This window comes from Engraulis encrasicolus, chromosome 6 (genome assembly GCF_034702125.1).
Source record: "Engraulis encrasicolus isolate BLACKSEA-1 chromosome 6, IST_EnEncr_1.0, whole genome shotgun sequence".
Classification (NCBI taxonomy): domain Eukaryota; kingdom Metazoa; phylum Chordata; class Actinopteri; order Clupeiformes; family Engraulidae; genus Engraulis; species Engraulis encrasicolus.
The window spans coordinates 36,985,869-37,004,439 of record NC_085862.1 but is presented as its reverse complement, the minus strand read 5'-3'; the positions used below and the strand labels follow the sequence as shown (position 1 = coordinate 37,004,439).

At 43.2% G+C, this 18,571-nt stretch overlaps 3 protein-coding genes across 4 annotated transcripts in view; 2 read left to right on the top strand and 1 right to left on the bottom strand.

The window, feature by feature from the left end:
• The first annotated feature begins 23 nt into the window (after positions 1 to 23).
• elovl8b (ELOVL fatty acid elongase 8b) lies at positions 24 to 4,074 on the top strand. Its single transcript, XM_063201495.1, has 7 exons — positions 24 to 720; positions 940 to 1,127; positions 1,536 to 1,616; positions 1,877 to 1,933; positions 2,039 to 2,153; positions 2,898 to 3,025; positions 3,718 to 4,074. The coding sequence occupies exons 1-7, from the start codon at positions 663 to 665 to the stop codon at positions 3,889 to 3,891; spliced, it is 801 nt and encodes a 266-aa protein (XP_063057565.1). The 5' UTR covers positions 24 to 662; the 3' UTR covers positions 3,892 to 4,074.
• A 786-nt stretch (positions 4,075 to 4,860) lies between these two features.
• rps8b (ribosomal protein S8b) lies at positions 4,861 to 12,213 on the top strand. The gene is made up of 6 exons (XM_063201485.1): positions 4,861 to 4,968; positions 5,425 to 5,531; positions 8,031 to 8,130; positions 9,866 to 10,041; positions 11,100 to 11,229; positions 12,024 to 12,213. Exons 1-6 carry the CDS (start codon positions 4,965 to 4,967, stop codon positions 12,131 to 12,133), a joined length of 627 nt encoding a protein of 208 aa, XP_063057555.1. The 5' UTR covers positions 4,861 to 4,964; the 3' UTR covers positions 12,134 to 12,213.
• A 100-nt stretch (positions 12,214 to 12,313) lies between these two features.
• LOC134451209 (uncharacterized) overlaps positions 12,314 to 18,571 on the bottom strand; it is a 120,774-nt gene continuing 114,516 nt past the window's right edge. For both annotated transcript variants that reach the window (XM_063201482.1, XM_063201483.1), the window contains exons 9-11: positions 17,038 to 17,225; positions 15,709 to 15,867; positions 12,314 to 13,971 (exon numbers count right to left, since the gene is read on the bottom strand). In XM_063201482.1, coding sequence (XP_063057552.1) covers positions 13,838 to 13,971; positions 15,709 to 15,867; positions 17,038 to 17,225 — 481 coding nt within the window. In that variant the 3' untranslated portion in view covers positions 12,314 to 13,837. The remainder of the gene's footprint in view (positions 13,972 to 15,708; positions 15,868 to 17,037; positions 17,226 to 18,571) is intronic.

The window sequence follows — 18,571 nt, the reverse complement described above, 5'->3', positions numbered from 1 at the left end:
CTTAATTGTGAATGCGCCACTGAGGGGGAGACAGGGCTGACTGTCTTCCCTCCCGCCCCTTGCATCTTTCTAAGAATGCGCAAGCATGAGACTAGTCTACGTCATAAGGCCAAACCTTGAGCAGTTTCATCTCTGTCCCACGGGTTATCACTACTTGAACTTTAACTCGCTTGAAGCAGTAGCCTAAAGAGGTCAAGAAACTGCCGTCGGCATAGATTGAGCAGGTTTCACTGCGGACATTGGTTCAATGTATGGTATCGGTTGCATATTGAGGCAGACAATAATGTAGTCGCTGAGGCATGCCCTTCAACTTTGACTTCTGGTTTTCAAGTGTAGCCTAGAATACAGCCTATGCGTAATTCTGGATGACTTGCTGGCTTTTATTATGACAAGGAGGCTGTACTCCTTCCAAGAGCGCGCAGTATCTGTATTTAGTCTGTTGGAGTCTGCTTGAAGTGAGTGTGATATACCCATTGTCAAGCTGGACTGGTCTGGACGCACAGTAAAAGTCAACTAACCGGTTATTTTAAACTGACTTCATCTTTTCGTTTATGTATTTCGGTTTAACAAAGGTTAGGAAAGCTTTCCACACCGCTTGATTCGTATTTTACCTTTACGCACAACGTCTGAATTGATTTCACGTGAGAGCCTGGGTGTGTACAATGGCTGTGGCATGGGAGAAATTCGAGTCGTTTCACCAGTGGATTTTAGAGAATGGAGGTAATGTATGTGTTACGCCCGTCAACTTCTGTCAAGAGTGTAGATCTGCCATAGCCTAAGTCATGAACGCGCAGAGCATATCGAGTATTTGGCCCCAGTTATGTTCGATTGTTCCTCACATGACAGCATGCTCACTAAGGTACTCTGTTTTAGATAGAATTACACTATTGTACAATAATCATGGCAACCTTACTCAGTGCTGTCTGGTTTCTCCCATAGACAAAAGAACAGATCCATGGCTCCTGGTGTATTCTCCTGTACCCGTGATCTGCACCTTTGCAGTGTATCTCGGTGTGATATGGATTGGACCCAAACTGATGAAGGACAGAGAGCCAGTCAATCTCAAAATTGTCCTCATTGTGTACAACTTTGCAATGGTGCTTTTGTCTGTATACATGTTTCACGAGGTAAAGGATGTGATAATGAGTCTCGCAGAGAGAAACAAAACAGATTTGTTCATGTTCTGATCAATTCTTTTTCGGGTAGATTGCGCCATAGTAAAGTGAAATTTATTAACCAAACTGGCGCTTCCATAAATTAACTGGGAATGACCTCTGACTTAAGAAAGTAAAAGTCCTGCTAACATGGACTAACAGCCTGCCTTACTCATCCTGTGCACGTATGTAATTTGATTTCTTTAGGCTTTACTTTTTTGGGCAAGGTTACCCAACGCTGCTTTCTAAAGCTTGAAATACAGTAGGCCTAATGTAAAATGCATTTTGTTAAATGCCTCAGGGAACAATGCACATCTTACGATGCTTTTTACATTTTCATTTCATTTTCCAATTTACAATCTGCTCTTTTAATATTTTCAGTTTCTGATGGCTTCCTGGTTGGCCAACTATAGCTACCTCTGCCAGCCAGTGGACTATAGCACAAGCCCCTTGGCAATGCGGGTACCCTCTTACCATTATGCTTTGTTTCTACCATTTCACTAGTGTCCTTGAGAAAAGTAACTTTGGAACAATAGAAAGCCTTCCAAAGTGCATCCCCAGTGCATTTTCAATGTGGTTGACAAGTTTATCAGAATAGTTGTGGTGTATAACAGTTTGTTTTTGGGATGTTATATTAGGCTATCTGGGGACACATTTTATTGTCTCACCACAGACACAATGGTTGTGTTGTAACCACTCCTTTGACATTATATTATTCACAGATGGCCAGTGTGTGCTGGTGGTTCTTTTTCTCCAAAGTCATTGAGCTGGCCGACACGGTACTGTTATAATTATTATATCATTATGTTATTATTACCATATTACTAATTTAACTGTGTCCAAGTTGGCACAAATCTTACTGTCTGAACTTTCTTACCCAGTAGATCTTCTTCATCTTGAGAAAGAAGAACAACCAACTGACCTTTCTCCATGTGTACCACCACGGCACTATGATCTTCAATTGGTGGGCTGGGGTGAAGTACCTTGCTGGAGGTCAATGTGAGTGAAGCATACAAGGATTACACTCCAGCATGCTCATTTACTGTGTATGTTCATCCATTTATGCACAATACATACCTATGCTTCAATGAAGTTGCGCCAGAAGTATAAATGCACCTTTCCATAATAATCATCATGATCATGATAATACTTGGGAACTAGAAGCACTCAGAAAGTGCAAACCTCCGCCAAGGCCATGGGGTCACTGACGCCATAACATCTACATGCTGTGGAATCCTATGCCTCTAATATAACTTACAAACATTTGACTATGTTACACCCCATGGTTTTTCTTGCCTTTTTTATTGGATAGGACAGTCTGAGAGGAGACAGGAAAGTAATAGGAGAGACAGGGGAGGCTTGACAAATGACCCGGACCGGAGTTGAACCCGGGTCGCCTTTGTAGCAGTGCAGTGCCCAGCTGTCTGAGCCACGGCTGGGCTGAGGCTTTAAAAAAAAAAAAAAAGATACAGTATTTTATGGACTTCTGTTTTTTTGGGGTGTGTGCCTTCATTGAGAGTGACATTGAAAAGATTATAGGAGATGAGTGGGGAAGGGCTGGATTTGAACCTTGGTCCTGTTGCCCAGATATGGCCAGGTGTGTATTAGTGCACTGCACCAAGCACCGCCAGTAGCATTTTTGACGCACTTCCAGATCCAGCAGTTGTAAAAGGCGGAAATGAAACCATTTACTCCTGACTAATTCCTGAATTCTGAGTCTTCTTTGTGTGTGTCTGTCTTCAGCTTTCTTCATAGGTCTTCTGAACACCTTTGTCCACATAATAATGTACTCCTACTATGGCCTGGCAGCGCTGGGGCCTCACATGCAGAAGTACCTGTGGTGGAAGAGATATCTCACCTCACTACAGCTGGTGAGTTTGGAGCAGTGTTTCGTTGGAAATACCATGGAATACACCATGGAAATGGAAACGTGTGTCTGTCTGTCCATCTGTCTGTATGAGAGTGTATTAATAAGAGCAGCTTCAAATAAATACAGTACCAAGTGAAAATAGCCAACATGCTGGAATGAGTCTACGTAGGCCTATGCTTGTGTCATTTTAGCTCAGTGTTAGCTTTACACAATAACATGTGCTCATATAGCACAGAGTAAGGGGTGTAAAATGCAAGACTTGGCACACCTCTCTCAACCTTCAAGAGGCAAGTAAAGACTCTTCTCTTTCTTGACCATCTACTGCACTAATGCTTGGGCTGCCCCGGTCCCGAATTGTGTGTGTGTGTGTGTGTGTGTGTGTGTGTGTGTGTGTGTGTGTGTGTGTGTGTGTGTGTGTGTGTGTGTGTGTGTGTGTGTGTGTGTGTGTGTGTGTGTGTGTGCTCTACTTAACCCTGTGCTAATCAATATGACATTTAATAAATAAATAAAAACCACTAAACCTACTTGGCATCTGCACTTGTTCTGTAGGCCTATATTTCCTGTGCACATTGTATCTGCTAGTACTGTTGTGTATGATTATGTCCTCGATCGTAAGTCGCTTTGGTTGAAAAGCAGCTGCCAAATGCAATGTAATATAACGTAATAACAATTTGAGGTTTTCTGCCTTTGCAGCTGCAGTTCGTCCTGCTGACCCTCCACACCACCTACAACCTGTATGCAGACTGCGACTTCCCCGACGCCATGAATGTAGTGGTGTGCACATACCTCCTCAGCCTCATCGTCCTCTTCAGCAACTTCTACTATCAGAGCTACGTCAGCAGGAAGGGCAAGAGGAAGGAGACATAATATCCAAATACAGGGATTCCAGCTCAGGAACACAACTCAATTTTGAGGACATTGCCACTGTGCCTTCTGAATGCCTTGAAAAGAAATACACTGGATGTAATTTGTTTGAGGGGCCGGGACAACTGTGGGGAAAGTTCTTTCTAATATTAAACATGCTCTGACTAACAAAATGTGTCTTTTTAGTGTATCTGACTACAGTACAACAAATACAGTAGGCCTACGTTCAGAGGAGTGCTCTGTTTGCCAGCAGTGCAAATAGAAGCACCATTTGATTACTCTTTATTGGTGTATTATTATTTTTGGCTATATCTAGTGTAGATAATTTGTCTCGTGAAAGTTGTACTGGCATAATATAAAACAAAGCCTGGATGGAATTATTTGTTCTCGCAATGTCCAATTGGTTGAGACACATTTCATTTGAAATCATAAAAGCATCACAAAATCACACTTTTATGGCCTCAAACAAATTTTATATACATTTCAACCAGCATTTTGGACACAGTCTATTTCTTTTCGCAGACCTTTTCCTATACTCTCCCAGCTTTTCCCCACAGATCTCCACTATTCTTTGGAGTTTTGTGATCTTATTTCTTGTTATTTCAGAAAAATTTCACTTTGGGGATGTCTCTGACGTTTAGGCCTAGCCTACAAACTGGGCCTACAAGCATTTCCGCACATAGGTGTCTCTATAAAGTCATACATCTTTTTTTCCAAAAATAAAGGCCTATAGACCACATTCATGCCTATGCCATGAATTGACAACTGACATCAGGGGCCATAATTAATTATTTCCACTCCCTATCAATGTTGTCACTATTTAAAACTGCTTCACGGTTTGGTTTCCTGCTTTGCAAAATAACCTTCCCCGTTTGGCAGGTTATTTTGTAATCTAATTGATATCTTCACAACTGGTTATTTTAGTTGGCTCGAATCTTCTCAATTTACAAGCAGCCTGCAGACTTCCCATAACAAACCAGCGTGCAGACTTGCCATCCCGGTGTATCTCGCGATAGGACGTGTCGTCATATACATTCCTGACCAATCGCGTTCCTCTTCCCCATCAACACCTGAAAATGGGTAAGTGTATCTGATAGATCCTCCTATGACTATCTGCATCCATCCACCGATACATGAGAGTTTTAGCAATATTTTAAGATGGCTTTAAGATAAAATGCGTGTAGCAAAACTATTTTACGGATTTGTGTGAACTAATATCACTTTTGAACGTTTTGAACATTTTGATGGAAACAACAACCAAGATGGCGCTCTACATTGGGTTTGTAGGAGTCGGATGCGGCAAATTACATAGTGGTTGATTTCTGTTACATTGTAATGTTTGCCCTCTGACAATGTTGCAATTTGGGTTGCACTCGAGTGGAACGTTGGTTCGGCTAAGCAGCGTAGTGATGCAAACGGTTGTAATGATGCACTGCAGCTTTGACTTGCTGATACCTGGTCTGTCTGCTGCTCAGCTGTACTAGCCAGGTAGGATGCGATGTTGAGATTCATGATGACCACTATTTATTGGAACAGGTATCTCACGGGACAACTGGCACAAACGCCGCAAGACAGGTGGAAAAAGGAAAGCTGTCCACAAGAAGAGGAAGTATGAGCTCGGTCGCCCACCTGCAAACACAAAGGTAATGATGAATTGCAGATGTGTTTGAATATGCTCTGCTGTTTTGCCTGCTAAAATTTTAGTGTGAAAACCAGTGACGTGCAGTGAAGGGTATGGTAGGGTAGGCAGTAAATATAGAATATATATCTATTTATATATATATATATATATTAACGGTGGGTTCGGTCCTCCCCCAGAAAAAAATGTATTTCTTAGATGCAATTTCCTGCATTTTAACCAAATCTGGAGAGTAACTATCAGCTAAAAACTTTTACAAAAGACTAAAAACTTTGAACAAATAGTCCCCTTTCATGCAGATCTGAAATGTAACGTGTGTGTGTGTGTGTGTGTGTGTGTGTGTGTGTGTGTGTGTGTGTGTGTGTGTGTGTGTGTGTGTGTGTGTGTGTGAGAGAGAGGGGGGCCTTATGCCACAAGGTATGGTTTGAATAGGCAAATAGGCCTATTCACATAAACATGCTGATATGGTCTTTAATGTGCCAACAAATTAGTAGGCCTATGTTTCTCTAAATACTGTAAATATAAAGTAGGCTATAAGATGCCATCAGTGCTTAACCACCACAGCTCTAATAACTAAATAAGTAAATAGGCTACACTATTTAGACATTTGGACATTGTCAGTAGACCTAAATCTGAAACAATAAGTGAAAACATAATTTCAATTTCTTGAAAAGGCCAGCTACACTTATTTGTTTTGCCAAATTGCCAAATTAGCTCCAGGACCCATACTTTGTACACCTTTAAGGACCTGTAGGCCTACATTTTACAATAATAATTTAGAAAGCTACAACATTTTGGGGGGAAAGCTTTAAGTTTTGGCTTTAGCAGTTGATTTTGTTGCTCTTCTGTTTATTCTGTTGCAAATGCCAGGGCGTTTCACATGGTGGATGGAGGGTGGCACAGTGTAGCCTACTTTTGAAGATAAAATGTCTAGTTCACCAACTGTGAATCACACCATAGCATGTGAGGGGGAAACGATTTACATTTAGCAATAAACCAACCTAGGTAACAGCTCCTGCCTCACTGCCGCGTTTTGTGCTGATAATCAAACACTCACAGACAAGAAGGAAAGTAGGCAAGGGGGCGGGTTGCTTGCAAACATGACCCGTGCATTCAGACAGTATCGAGTAAACCAACGAAACCGCTTCTGAGACTCATTCTTGTGCGTGATAGTATTCTCAAACACTTCAGCTACGGTTGTGCAAGGTGTTTCAAATAAAGTCAATTTGTGAGTGCGGAAGCACTCCGAGAAACCATCCCCAGTCAATCGTCCTGTTCCACGTTGATCTCGACTCGCACACCGCGCACTTCAAAAGAACGCAGCTGCACTTGCTAACAGGCTCCACACAACTCACGCATTGCGTAGTCATCATCATAATAAATTAGGGAAATGGAGTCATGTCGTACGCTCAAAAAAACAATCTCGCGTCCATAATAACACACACACGGTCTATTCATGTCCACCACCGCACAACCAATCTTCAATGTCAACACCCTGGACAAACGGTGACAACAAACGGCACCACGAAAAAACTTGAGCATGTTCATGTTAAAAGGCTACCCGCAGCATAATAATTAGATGAATCTTACCTTAAAGCAGAATCACAAGTAGGCTGTGTTTTTCATGCAAGCTAGTTCCATTAAAAGCCCGGGGTGGTTGACATGATGAAGACATTTTGTCCCAGTGCAAACTACTTGAAGCTGCTACCCATCTGATGTTGAATATTTCCACAATGCAGCGATTGCAAACGGCTCAGCTGTCTGTCACTTGAACCGTCTTTCTTGCTACTTCTCGGCATTTTTTAAAATAATAAAGACAAAAAGCCAAAGACTGCCATGTTTTCTTTCCGATACGGCTAGAGATTTGAACAAGCTTGCCTGCTAGTTGTTGCTATCATAGCTGCCTGTAGGGCAGAAATTGGCTACTACCTGAATTGTAACAATTTTTCATTTTGGGCGCTGTGATTGGCTCACATACTCCCGCCACAGAGTAAAGGCTCTGCCTTTTAGTCCCATTGACAAGCTATGTGACAACTTAATACGCATGCGCAAACTTTTACATTGACAGCATTGAAGGCAGGGTAGGCAGAGGAAAAGCGAGCCTTACCGGGCTGCCTGGCTGGCATTCGAAAGCTCTGCTTTCAGCCTGTCTCTGCTACCAGCCGGGACTGCGCGTTGCCACGGCAACCTGCCCAAGCCTGAGCGCTTTGCTTCGTGCGATTACTTAGGTTTTTGATCGTTGTCCTGTGTATACTGTACTTTAAACAGCTCATAATTTATGCTGAATCAATGTTATTGTTGTGTAGGCCTATGTGAACTCTGAAGAATATTTTTTTAAACACGTGTTAGTTTTTATTTTTAAGACATTTATCCCAGGGTAGGCACTGCCTACCCTGCCTACCCTGACCGCACGTCTCTGGTGAAAACTGTTTTCAGGCTTTGCCGTGGCCAATTTATTGGCTGTCAAATTGAATGACCACCGGTATGGACATGTCTGTTGCAGATTGGACCCCGGCGTATCCACACAGTGCGTGTCTGCGGCGGCAACAAGAAGTACAGAGCCTTGAGGCTGGATGTGGGCAACTTCTCTTGGGGCTCTGAGTGTAAGTTAATTAATTGTACTTTGCTGTGCTGTATGTTGGACAGTTTGCAAGCTGTCTATGTTATGGGGTAGCCTATCTTGTAGTGTAGACAATGACGGTAGGTCTTCAGCAGCATGCTGCCTATATGATAAAAGACCTTCATTGAAGTGGTGCAGTATCTGAGTGTATTTGGTTCCACTGTCTGCTTTTGTTTATGTTCATGGTTGGTGCATGTGAAAGGGCAATGTCGCACAGATGTTGGAAGCCGTTATGGAACAGACACCCTAAATATTAACTGTACAAAGAGGGGAAATGGAATTGGTTTGAGTTTCCCATAGTGGCCGTGATTTATTATGGCTGTTAAGTATGATGACATTTGCTCTGTTGTTGTGGTTTGTTGAGATGCGTGTTCGCATAGTATGTGGCAATCTGTGGTACAGTATTGCAGAGTTCCACTGCGCTTTCATTGAACGAGAGAAGCAGTAAGACTTTGATTTTGTTCTTGTTGTGTAACTTACTTTTGGCTTTTAAGACCTACTACCTTCATTGGCCTCTTTTAGCTGACCCCTTTATTTTTTCCATCTGTTGGCTGTGTATATTCGTAACATGTGAAGTTAATGCATCAGGTGATATGGCAGTTTAAATCAAAGGATCAGATGCTGCCTTTTCTTTGTTCCCCATAGTGTTTTCAGGAAACTAGGCCAGGCTGGAGTCCACTTAGCATTGTGTCAGGGTCTCTGATTTGTTGCTCTGATCTGATTTAGGAGATAGTGGGTCGACCCTTGATCTGTCCAGCTGTCTTTGGAATTGGCCACATTATATTATACAGCCCAGCGAGGCCTTTTGCACTTGGCATGGAAGGGACTGGAGGAGAATTCCAACCCTGGCAATCAAAAATGCTGTTGTGAAATCTAATCTGCCGCTCCTCAGGACCTTGTCCAGTTTTCATATACTGTAACGGCATATTCCCAACAGACCTGTCTTCGTCTCTCGTCTTTCCCCCCTTTTTTTTTAATTTCAGAGGGGTATCGCTTGATCTGAACAGAATATCCCTTCAGGGCAAGTGTGTTGTGCAAGCTTGAACACCAAAATGGGCGATAAAAGGCCAGGGATTAAAAAAAAAAAAAAAAGAGGCATACAGTGTCTGGTTTCAGGGCCATAATGTAGTTTTGTGGTTGAACTGAGAGCTTTGCTCCATGTATTGTACTCAACAAAGAACAGAACACCTCTCATTTGCCCTCAGTTAAGACTTGCTGTAAAATGCTAAGTGTCCTGTTTCATGTTTATGCTACAAGAACCAAAGAAACATGATTGCAGTCAAAAGTTGCCTGGCTTTAGACATTTGCAGTGCTGTGACCTTTGGCGAAGTCGTTCTGGGATTTTTATTTATTTATTTGTTTGAAGACTTCATTCAGGACAGTGAGAGTGTGACTGGAAAAGAATGGGCGATGGGGGAGGATCGGGCTGGAATTAAATCTGGTATGGTGTATGGTGCCTTAATTGTTTGAGCCACGGTCATCATTGTAAGATTTAAAAAAAAAATATATATATTATTTTTTTGTCTTCTATGACTATTTGACAGGACAGTTTGAGAGGTGGACAGGAAGCGAATGGGGAGAGAGCCGGGAAGGGGTTGGCAAATGACCGGGGCCAGGAATCGAACCCAGGTTGGCCGCATGGCAGACGAGTGCCCTACTAGTTGGCCACGACAGGGCCCATCATCGTAAGACTTTAATCACGTGTTACTCTTCCACAGGCTGCACACGCAAGACCAGGATAATCGACGTTGTCTACAATGCCTCAAACAATGAGCTGGTGCGAACCAAGACACTGGTGAAGAACTGCATCATCCTGGTGGACAGCACCCCTTTCAGGCAGTGGTATGAGGGCCACTACGCCCTGCCCCTGGGACGCAAGAAGGGAGCCAAGCTGGTATGTATGCAGTGCATGATGTAGCATGATGATGCTTGATGTAGTGCATGGGGCACCTAAGTCACGCCTTCTACTTCCAATGCGTGGGGCTGTAGCTCTCAATTTTGAATGGGAATAAATGGAGCGAGTCAAGCTAAATCCTCATCCCGTTTGGCATATGATGGCAGTGCATTTTAAAGGTTTGGATTTCCGTCGTAAGACCACACATTTTCGGCACGCAAGAAAGGTTATTTTCGCTTTTGTGCAGAACTGTGTTAGAAACTACAACGTGCGCCTCGCATATTTGATGTGCACCGAGGCACAGCCAACCCTACCGCTGCACCGCGGCTGAAGTGGCTGCTCGTCGGACATGCGACTTCTGTTGTGTAGTCCAAATAATTACATGTTTTTGCCCGCACACAACTCAAAAAATCGTGTGAAAAGTGAAGTCAACAAGCACACCATTGGTTATCATTAATTCTGAGGAACAGCATGTGTGATCGACTGGGGAATGCGAGGTGGATCGGAAAATAGCTTTGATCAGTCCATTACTGCCCAGTCAAAAGTTTTGGCTTCCCCAGCACCATGAGCCGCCCGGAAGGGGTGGAGACTTGGGTGCCCCATGATGTAAGGTACTGAAGCATTTTGCAGTGCACATTTACATTTTTAAACATAAGTGTGAATAATGACACAATGAGTTAATCACACCATTTGAAAATTTGTTAATGGTGGAATTAGCCAAGTAAAATTCAGCCGAATGGTTCAACATATTAAATCCAGCATAATGTTAATAAAAGGTTCAATAATCACCTTTTGGACTGTCCAAATGAATGGTGGCGTTAACCTTTTTAATATCGAAGGTTTTTTTTTTAAGAACCGTTAGGTCTTCCAACCTTAACAACCTGTTAAAAATCATCTTTATGCTCTGTTCAGCCAGTCTTCCAAGTGTTTTAGTCAGTATAAATCTTGGAACAATATTACCATCTATATACTCTTGTCGTGGGAGCACCAGCATCAAAGATTGCTCTCCATGGCCCTATTTGTGATCTGAACCCCATTTTTTTTCCATCTCCCACCAGTCTCCTGAGGAGGAGGACACTCTGAACAAGAAGCGCTCCAAGAAGGTCCTGAAGAAGATTGAGGGCCGCAGGAAGACGGGCAAGATCAGCAGCCTGCTGGAGGAACAGTTCCTGCAGGGCAAGATCCTCGGTGAGTTCCCACGCCGTAAAGCGAAGCTCTCTAGGAGCTGATTAGGCCTTCTCACAGTGACTTCAAGGTAGAAACAAGTGGGGTGTATATTTTATGTCTATGCCACGGATGCGAATACCTGCTTTGAATACATTGAATTGAAGGTGTTTGTCACAAAAAAAGTCCCATTAGTGGGGAGATATTGAGTGACAAGTGACCTAGACACTTTCAATATAATGCATTCAGAGCATAGTTTCAAAGGAAGGCAAGGTATGAGTTCAATCTGGTGTCTTAGACTTAAACGTGCATGTTTTCTGCCTAATCTGGGAGTCGTGTGGATACCTGCTTTGCAACAAAATGGAACTTGTTTGACGTCATGGCACAAGGCTAATTATGACCGGATATCAATATCCATCCTCCAATCGCTTCCTCTGGCCTTGTATCTCTGTTCTTGACCCTCTTCCTGTGGAGGAGTGTGGAGGAGCCATGCACCTCATTGCAGCCTTGCTTCTGCCATCTCTTCGCCCTCCTCTGTCCTCGTCCTCACCTTTTCATGTATTGAGAGGTCCTTGATGGTGTAAGGCCTCAAGGCTGGGGGACTGCAGAAGTAACTGAAGGATGCATATTGATTTTCATCACATGAATACACATGATGACCGTTGATCCAGGCAGCATAAAAAAGTTAGGAACATTGCAATGATGGTTTTGTTTTATTGCCATTGATTGAGGGTTGTATTAGTTTCAAAGAAATGGGAAGGGGTTTAATTTCATAATTGAGGTTTTTAATGGTGTTTTTTTCCCCCTTAATTTCCCAGCTTGCATTGCCTCTCGACCTGGGCAGTGCGGCAGAGCTGATGGCTATGTTCTGGAAGGCAAAGAGCTGGAATTCTACCTGAGAAAGATCAAGGCCAAGAAGGGCAAATAGACACACAAGGTCCGAGACAACCCACACACCCATCATTGTTCTACAATAAAATAAATAAAATAACCCACTTTCCCAGTGAAGACCATGTTTTGATCTGTTTTTTTTTCTTTGCTTGACTTCAGCGATGTTTTATTTCCACTAAGTGTAGTAGTGGGTGATCTATGATCTAATCTGCTGAATTAGCCTTTTCCCATAATGTTAGACACCTTCAATTCAATGCATTAAAATAGGAAAGGTGGCATAGATGTAATCTTACATTCCACTGTTTTATATGGAAACGAAATTTGTCCTGCTTTGCTTCAAAAAATAAACTTGTCTTTCACAGTGAAAAAGGCCAATTGGTTACAAAAATATAAAATATTCACTGGCATACCTCTGGATCTATTGGTCGTTTCCCTTCAATGTGCTATTGCAACATTACTCCACTAGAGGTCAGAGTGTGACTTAAGTATGGAATGCACCCCTCTCCTGCAGTCTCACACATGCTGAACATAGACACAGTTGAGTGGGATTTCACTATAGGCTCAATTACCATGAGAGTAAATTACCAACACTTAGTTGGTCCCTGGTTTGTGATTAGTACTTGAAGTATATCTTAGTTTGTAGTCAACATGTCCATGAAACACATCAGAAGTGCACGTCTACATTTCCTGTGGTAACGGGCAACGGAGATGAATGAAATGAGAAGTCATTTATTTTCTTAAACTTTGTGAAGAGGAAAAAATACAATAGAAAACACTTTAAAACAAACTGTACACTTTATACAGTTGATGATATGGTTGAAGAAAACTGTCCTCTCTTGTTTAAGTCTGGAAAGAAAAAGTTATTTAAAAGCTTTAAAATACCCCCCTGCGATGCGCAATGAGATGCTACAATCGTGCCTTGAAAGTGAAAACTGGAAGAAAATTCCAGAGCCTTCATACAGCAGGCTCTGCCAAAGTCAACTGAGCGAGAGCCAAAGACGATATGGATTGCTCAGATGCCTAAGAATGTCAGACTTAAAACAACCAGAGGACAGTCTTGAACAAATTTCCTGTTCGATGCAAGTTGCAAGTCACCCATTTGTCCTGAACCCTCTGATATCAAAGCAAACCCAAAAGCAACAAAAAAGCGTGATTCCACGGACAAACACGGCAAATCTAAATATTTCTCCACACGTCAGCCAAATAACTGGATGAGGGCAGAGGGAGACAAGAAAAATGAAAACACTTTAAAACACAGGGGCCAGCATCATGTGTAAATAATTACAAAACAGGTGGTCCAAGTTGTTTCCCAGTTGATGCTACAATTCTGAATTCCATAGCTTTTAGATGCAGCTATCCCAAAGCAGATGACAGAGGGTGGGTCCTATGTCAAGACGTGTGGATGTAGTAGCCGCAGTACAAAATGAAAGCCATTTAAAGCATCCTGCTGACTCAACTGACAACTGCAGTCCAGTACCTGTCCAATTGAGCAGTCTTTCTGCTTTTGCTACCGTAAAACAGGCTCATTTTAAAAATACCTCTCGTGTATGAGGTGAGTGTTTTGTGCTTGGTTGTAAACCTTTTCCACAGACTGGTAGAGAACTTTTTTTAAAAAGGGAAGAGTGGGAAGAGAGAGGTGCTGCTGATTGCACAGGTTAGATAAGCCCAGCTGGTGCCAGTGTGGATGGTGAGTCCAGCTGTATTCTTTCTTTCTTCATCTTTTCTTTCTCTTGTTGGACGTTCACGTCTCCGTGTACACCGAGGACATCTGGCCGAGGCCGCGGTCAAAGCCGCCCACCTGGAAGAAGACGCTGTCCTCGGGGCCGGGGGAGAACTGGCACCCCGAGCTCTGGATATCGGGCACCAGGCTGAACCCTGTGGAGGAAAAAATACAGCACACAAAACCCACTGTGAGACATTGGCCTTGAGAGGGACTTAACCACACTTTTCATTGCTCAACAATCATTTGTTTCTTTTGAATATATAAGTGTAGTGTTGTGAAGCAATTCTTTCAAGAGTCCTAAAGTCTATTCAAATCTCCATGCATGGGCAATGCCAGGTGTTGCATGTCTTGGCTGTATTATTGTCCAAAAAGAGAAAGTGTGCGTGCACAAGTGAAGGTGCTGGACCAAAATCATATAAAACATTTACTTCAAAATAAATAACAAAGGTGGCTTGGCTGGCGCTTCCAAATGTGACTTACATTTCGGACATGGAATCATGAATCATGTCAATCTTCATGTCATGTCTGAAACAGTTCCGTGACATTTGGAAACGTCTACCAGTGTGCAGACCTTTCGTAATTTCTTTTAGATGTGTTTTTGGCAAAGGTGGGCAGTGGTTTATTCAGTGCAATGAAGTTGAGTGCAGCTCTTCTCTGGTTTTCCAATAGAGAACTACGTGTGTCAGTGGTGGTGTTTCAGATGCTCATTCGTTAGTTGGTTCAGTGGGGGTAAACTGAGCTCTTCTCTAGGTTTCAAAAGAGCAGCGATTCTCAAACTGTGGACCAGGACCCACTGCTGGGCCTTGAAAGTGGGCCTGGAAATTATTTTCTAAAAATCAAAATAATGTTTGTGTGTGTGTGTTGCCATTGACTCTTTGTTTGAGTTGTATTGTCTATTGGGTCAGAGGTGGGCCCTGAACATTTATGAATATTTCAAGAGGGGCCCCAAGTTGGTATAGGTCCTAGATGTGTCAGTGGTGGTGTTTTATACCTCTTTTCCACTGCCAGTTTTCTGGTAGGCTTACAGCTCGACACAGCGCGACTCGGCCGCCCCTTTTTGGTCTTCGATTGAGCTGTATCGTGCCCAACCGAAAAGCAAAAGGTGGCGGCCGAGTTGCGCTGTGTCGAGCTGTAGGTCTACCACAAAACCGGCATTAGATGTTCAGTGATTGCTTGGTTCAGTGGGGTGAAGTGAGCTGCCGTCCTCCCCAAGTGCTTCTAGCCTCGCCATAACGTCACACAACATCATTGATGACAGAAGTTTAATTCAATATCTCTCTAAAAAAAAATCTTAATTGAAAGATAATTTCTCATTTGCAATCAGGATTTTGAATGGGGAAAGGTCTCCCAAACGTTGTCATGGCTAGGTAGGTGGACAGTGGGGTGGTGGACAATTATTGTTTTCTCCACAGAGGCGGGGCATCACGTTAAGTGCCAGGTCACAAGCACAGGTGGAGGACAGGAGTCAGGATATTGGAAAGAGCCCTAGGTTTCCAGTAGAGGCCTAGATGTGTCAGTGGTGGTGTTTAACAGGTAGATGCTCATTGGTTAGTTGGTTCAGTGGGGGTGAAGTGAAGTGAGCTGCTCTTCTCTAGGGGTGTGTTCCTTCCAATATGCGACCTTGCGTCCTCCACTTGTACTTGTGGCCTCGTACCAGGAAGTAATATGTCATGATGACATCACTGACAACAGCTTTATATCTCAATATCTTGCAAGAGCTTCATTGTAAAGTAATTTTCTCATTTGCAAACTGGATGGTGAATGAAGAATAGCTCCCCAAAAATTGTTTTGGCTAGGAGGCGGGGCGAGGCCACAAGCACAAGTGGAGGATGGGAGGTCGCATATTGGAATGCACTCTAGGTTGGCCATAGAGGCCTACAGAAGGCTACCTGTGGAGGAGGAGCCGGCTGAGCCTGTCATGTGAAACCCGTTGTGCTGGTGCGAGTTGAAGCCGTGAGCGTCTCCTGCCAGGTGAACCCCGCTGATGGATTGGTCCATTCTGTAATTGTCTCCGAAATGGAAACAGCTCTGAAAGTTGCCTCTGTAGTCTGCAGAGGCAGAGAGAGATAGAAAAAAAGTTAAAGTTGATAGTGTCCATACCATTTAAAACAACAGGTACCAGCAATTGTGAGAAAATTGAAGTAATCCATCAAAATGTGTTATTGCACAACAGCACGTTTTTTATATGAGACATTATTTTGTAGCGTACATGTAGTGTTTATCAGATCTGTCAGAGTTGACAAAAGCAATTGAACCACAGCAACTGAAAACGTAATTACGTTTCAACGGATTGCCAATTTCAATTATATTAAAATGTATTTAGCCTTGTTTTTGAACTGTACAACCAGGGTACACATGAGGAAATGCCAAATACCCAAAGTACATTCAGAAGAGCACAGAGCTCTTTTTTATGTAACCTTTCTTTTATTACCGACACAAAATTGTGAGGATATTTTTACTTCAATTCTCTATGGCAGCGTTCAGGAATTTGAGGTTGCTCAGCATTTTGCGCTGTTCTCCCTCAAGTCTTAATCACATTTACGATGGCCCCAAATGCAGAACAATGCCAGACCAGCAACGGTCCTTCTTAATTGCACTAAAAACAGTGTTCTTTCTCCTCAGACAACTTTGAGCCTGTTTAAATATTTATCCTAGTGAGAAACGTACAGAGGGAGAAAGTTAACAACCCCCACCCCCGGGCAGTTTCTACCAACTGCGAAACAAGTTTGGCACTTTTACACCATTTTCTTACTTTGAGTGGAGTCCCGAATTGCTGACTTGAATGTAAATAACTTTGGCTAAGCTCACCTAAGACCCGATGGCACACCAATAGTACAATTTTGACGCAATTGCTCCTCCACACAAGAAAGATCACTATAACATGCACTTATGTGGCCCTTGCAAATGACCGGGTCTTTAAGCCATCAGGATCAGGAACATTGCCCAACACATTCCAACCCTGCGGGACAGCACAGAGGTACGTACACTACTGACAGCAGGCCCGATGACAGCTTTGCCTAGGCCTACGACAAAGTAATCTGAAAGGCCCCCGCACCCAATACATATAGGCCTACTGTAATGAGGACCCAATTCTACCCCACCTCTCTTCCTGGGCTGGGGCCAACTGACTCCCCCCCCACCTGTTGGCTTCCCTGACTGGCAGTATGTGGAAGAGAGAGACGGATAGACAGAGAAGAAAGTTGTGTTCAAATGCTTACCTTCACTGAATGGCAGGCTGTGGAAGTTGGTGTATGGCTTGTGGTGTGTGTGACTGTGCTGCTGCTGCTGCTGCTGCTGCTGCTGCTGGCTTCCTATAGAGTTGAGTGTCTGCTTCTCCAGAGACGGAGGGGGGGAGGCTGTACTCTTCATGGAGCCCAGGCCCGGAGACAGCAGTGGTCCTGGCATGCTGCGTCAAACGAGAAGGACAGGATGGAGAAACAAAAATCCATCAGGCCTAAGTGGCAGAAGCTTGGAAAGAGAGAGCCGTGTCACTAAATTCTCCTCATCCCCATGTGCGATACTACCAGTTCATGTTCAGTACATCATGGACATTATGGACTTGTTCCTTTTTTAGTATTTATTGCTCGGTTTTACATCATTTGGACATGGAAAATGGTTATAAAATTATTTTTTGTATCCATTGTATTACACTGTGAAGCATCTCTGGGTGTAAATCTACCTGTTTCTTTTTCTTAAAGGAAATTTAAGTATGACAAACTGCAGTAGTGCAACATCAGGGGAACACTGTCATGTGTCCTCTTTGAGCTGCACTTAGAGCTGCACTAGTCAAGCCATCCAAAACAAAGCCAACACAGAAGGGCAGGCCCACAATCACTCACTAAGTCAGAACTATAGGAATGATGGATGTGTCAGGGTTTCACTGACTGTTATACACCTCTTAATTAATGTCGGTCCACAACACCACCGCTCAAATGCATCAGTTTATTGGCTTGCCAGAGCAAGAGCAACCTCCATAAAAACACAATTTACAACCGTGAATTAATACGGAGATGATGACTAGCATGAGACGCAAGAGAACCATGTTATAGTCCCCAAGTCTGCAAAATGCGATAGTTATTTTTTTTATGTTCATCCCAAAGTCTTTACGGGAAACGACCCTGATTAGATATACTTTACCATGAGGGCCCCGTTTGGCTTTTGTGTAGAATCGGGAACAAAGAGCTGTATGTTTTGCCTGCGCATAGAGATTAATGGTGAAATTAGCCAAATGTCATCCGCAGTGACATCTTCCCTTACATCACTTTATGGCGCTCTCGACATCATCCCCTCCTCATTACAGAGGAAACAAGAGAGCATGGTTTTGATCAAACCCCTCCAACTGAAAAAAACAAAAACGTTTTTGTTGAGTGACTCTTTTGGAGAAGTCGTCTTTCCAGATGGTGAGCTTGCATAACGCGCCCCCGATATACTGTACTACACACACACACACACACACACACACACACACACACACACACACACACACACACACACACACACACACACACACACACACACACACACACACACACACACAAACACACAACGTTTTGTTGCTTGGGGGGTAGCTATGATAGCTTCTTCATAGGATTCTTGCATTGTGATTAAATAAATACGCCTTTGTTAACTGCATTGGATGCAGCTGTCACTGGCAAAAAAAAGGCTTCAGATATGCGAAAGCGAAAATCACTCAAACCGAGGATTCGTTGCCAGCCGAATAGTTCTGTGAAGTCCAAACCTCATTCAAGGCCC

What these genes read in the sequence shown, in the direction of transcription:
- elovl8b (XM_063201495.1), top strand. Translation starts at nt 663, where the DNA reads ATGGCTGTGGCATGGGAGAAATTCGAGTCGTTTCACCAGTGGATTTTA. An exon ending in CTGTATACATGTTTCACGAG is followed by an intron (nt 1,128 to 1,535) that starts GTAAAGGATGTG and finishes TAATATTTTCAG; the next exon opens with TTTCTGATGGCTTCCTGGTT. An exon ending in GTACCTTGCTGGAGGTCAAT is followed by an intron (nt 2,154 to 2,897) that starts GTGAGTGAAGCA and finishes GTCTGTCTTCAG; the next exon opens with CTTTCTTCATAGGTCTTCTG.
- rps8b (XM_063201485.1), top strand. An exon ending in CTTCTCTTGGGGCTCTGAGT is followed by an intron (nt 8,131 to 9,865) that starts GTAAGTTAATTA and finishes ACTCTTCCACAG; the next exon opens with GCTGCACACGCAAGACCAGG. An exon ending in GCAAGAAGGGAGCCAAGCTG is followed by an intron (nt 10,042 to 11,099) that starts GTATGTATGCAG and finishes ATCTCCCACCAG; the next exon opens with TCTCCTGAGGAGGAGGACAC.